The sequence below is a fragment of the Egretta garzetta genome, unplaced genomic scaffold, assembly GCF_000687185.1.
Source record: "Egretta garzetta isolate BGI_Z169 unplaced genomic scaffold, ASM68718v1 scaffold1431, whole genome shotgun sequence".
NCBI lineage: Eukaryota > Metazoa > Chordata > Aves > Pelecaniformes > Ardeidae > Egretta > Egretta garzetta.
Genome location: NW_009258693.1, coordinates 16,463 through 18,508, shown reverse-complemented (window position 1 = coordinate 18,508; position 2,046 = coordinate 16,463). Strand labels below are relative to the sequence as shown.

Here is a 2,046-nt window from a genome sequence, read left to right as displayed (position 1 = left end):
GACGATTTCTCCAACAGGAAGATGTGGCCACAATCGCTGCCGCTCACCACAAAATCACTTTTCGGGCCATAAAAATTGACACCTTTCACTGAAAGGAGAGGAACAGGCAGCCCGAGGCCGTCAGGAGCCAGGCAGAGCTCCCGGCCATGAATCCGCTTCCTGCCTGGCAGGCAGCGAGTTTCCAGGGTTACCGGCGTGGGTCCCTTCCGTCCCCAGACAAATAATAGCTCATTCTTTGCAAGCCCAAGAGTTTGTGTTAAGGGTCTTTGAGAGGAAGATGAAACACGGGGGGCTGCAGGAACAAGCTAAAAGTGGGCAATTATTCTTCCGGGTTTCTCTGGGGACGGTCCCCCACCTCCAGACTGCCCCCACGTCTGGCTGCAGGCGCGAGGAGGGGGAAGCCGGAGCGAGCTTGGACCCGCTGGCCGCCAGGGGACGGGGCACGGCGGTGGCAGGAGTTGGGACAGTGAGCTGGGCAGAGCCCTGGAGCCCCGCCAGCAGGGGATGCAGCTTGGCAGGGGGTGGTCTGCCCTGGCCCCCGGCCCAGGCGGTCCTTACCGGTGGCATTATTGCGATGTCCCTTGTATCTCTTGATGTACTCCGCTCCGTCGGTGTGAGAGGAGTTGAACAGATAAATGTCTTCATCGTTGTAGCTGGCCAACAGCTCTGGCGTAGGACGGGAGGGACGGGTGTTAGCAGGGAGCGCGTGGCGGAGGTGGCCTCTCTGCTAGGGCTGGGTGTGCTGCAAGCCCCCCGGGTGCCCGGCGGTGCCTCCAGCACCCTCCCGGCCCGGTGCCTCCCCAGGCCTCTGCCTGGGCCAACCACAACTCGCCCGCGGGGAGCCGGTCCCCCCCCCGAGCCGTCGTGGCTGTAGACCAGGCAGGTGATGTTGGCTTTGGACTCGCTGTTCACCTAGGGAAAGCACAGACGGCTCTGCTCCCATCTGCGCCCCCCGCAGCACGCCAGCACGCCCCCGTGCCCGGTTAGGGAGCCCCGGGCGCGCGTGACCGCTCTGCAAGGGCTTTAAAGTCAGAGCACGGAATCGCTGCCCTTCCTACACCAAGACTTCATGGACAGCGGAAGATTTGGGTCAAGGGAAAAAACCAAAGCCCAGGCAGCCTGTTCGTCCTCTTGAGCTGTTTTCCAGGCAGGAAGCCTGCGAGAGACTTGGCCAGCGAGCGCTTCTCGGCCGCTCCTCCGCAAGGCTCCCGAGGGAGCGCTCTGCAGATCCGGACGGCAAGGTCTGCCCAGGCCTCATCCCGCGCTCCTGCTCCACAGCATGCGGGATGTCCTCTGCTGGCCCACCCGCCCGCCAGCTCTCCCACGCCACGTCCCCGCAGGGGAGGGACCCCCGGTGCCGCCCGTCGCACCGGTACGCTGCAGAGCGGAGCCGCTTACCAAGTGGTGAGGGCAGAACTTCTTTAGTACGCCGTTGTTCTCATTCTCATCTATTTTCCGCTGGTCGTAAATCCTGGGGGAAGGACGGCAGGCGTTTGGCACTCACTCGAGACACGAGGGAGGCCGAGCCGACGGGCACGGAGGGGGCAGGAGGAGGGCGGCGGGGCAGCAGCTCTCCCCGACCACACAGATGCCACGTCTGAGCCAGCTCTGAAACCACGACCTGCCCCACGCCGGCCGGAGGCTCTGGCCCTCACCGAGGGATCCGTGGAGCCGCGAGCGGCCCGGAGCAGCAGAAGTCTCTGCCAAAGCAGCTTAACGTCACCTCTCGTTATGTCGGAGGCATGGCTCGGTGGCACGCGACAACGTCAAAGCCTGCGTGCACACAGGCTGCGGCCCGCATCCAGGGCTCCGTCAGCCCGGAGGCTGCTCCGCAAGGGGGATGTGACCACCCCTGTGCTGGCCCCGGGGCTGGCTTGGGCTCCTCCCGGTCCCCAGCGTCCCCAAGCCTCCCTGATGCGGGAGCCCACCAGAGCTGCCCAGTGCCGGGGGAGAGGAGGCACTTGGGTAGGGGCAGAGGACGGGGAGAGCAGCAGAGAGCGGGAAGGAGGGGAGGCTGCGTTTTGAGCAACGGTCCCGGGCTCTTCC

General features: G+C 65.0%; 1 protein-coding gene across 1 annotated transcript in view; it reads right to left on the bottom strand.

Annotated features, from left to right (window-relative positions):
• Positions 1-3: 3 nt before the first annotated feature.
• DCAF8 (DDB1 and CUL4 associated factor 8) overlaps positions 4-2,046 on the bottom strand; it is a gene marked incomplete at its 3' end in the record, with an annotated part of 6,510 nt that continues 4,467 nt past the window's right edge. The window contains exons 6-9 of the mRNA XM_035888745.1: positions 1,399-1,471; positions 855-912; positions 559-666; positions 4-88 (exon numbers count right to left, since the gene is read on the bottom strand). Coding sequence (XP_035744638.1) covers positions 4-88; positions 559-666; positions 855-912; positions 1,399-1,471 — 324 coding nt within the window. The remainder of the gene's footprint in view (positions 89-558; positions 667-854; positions 913-1,398; positions 1,472-2,046) is intronic.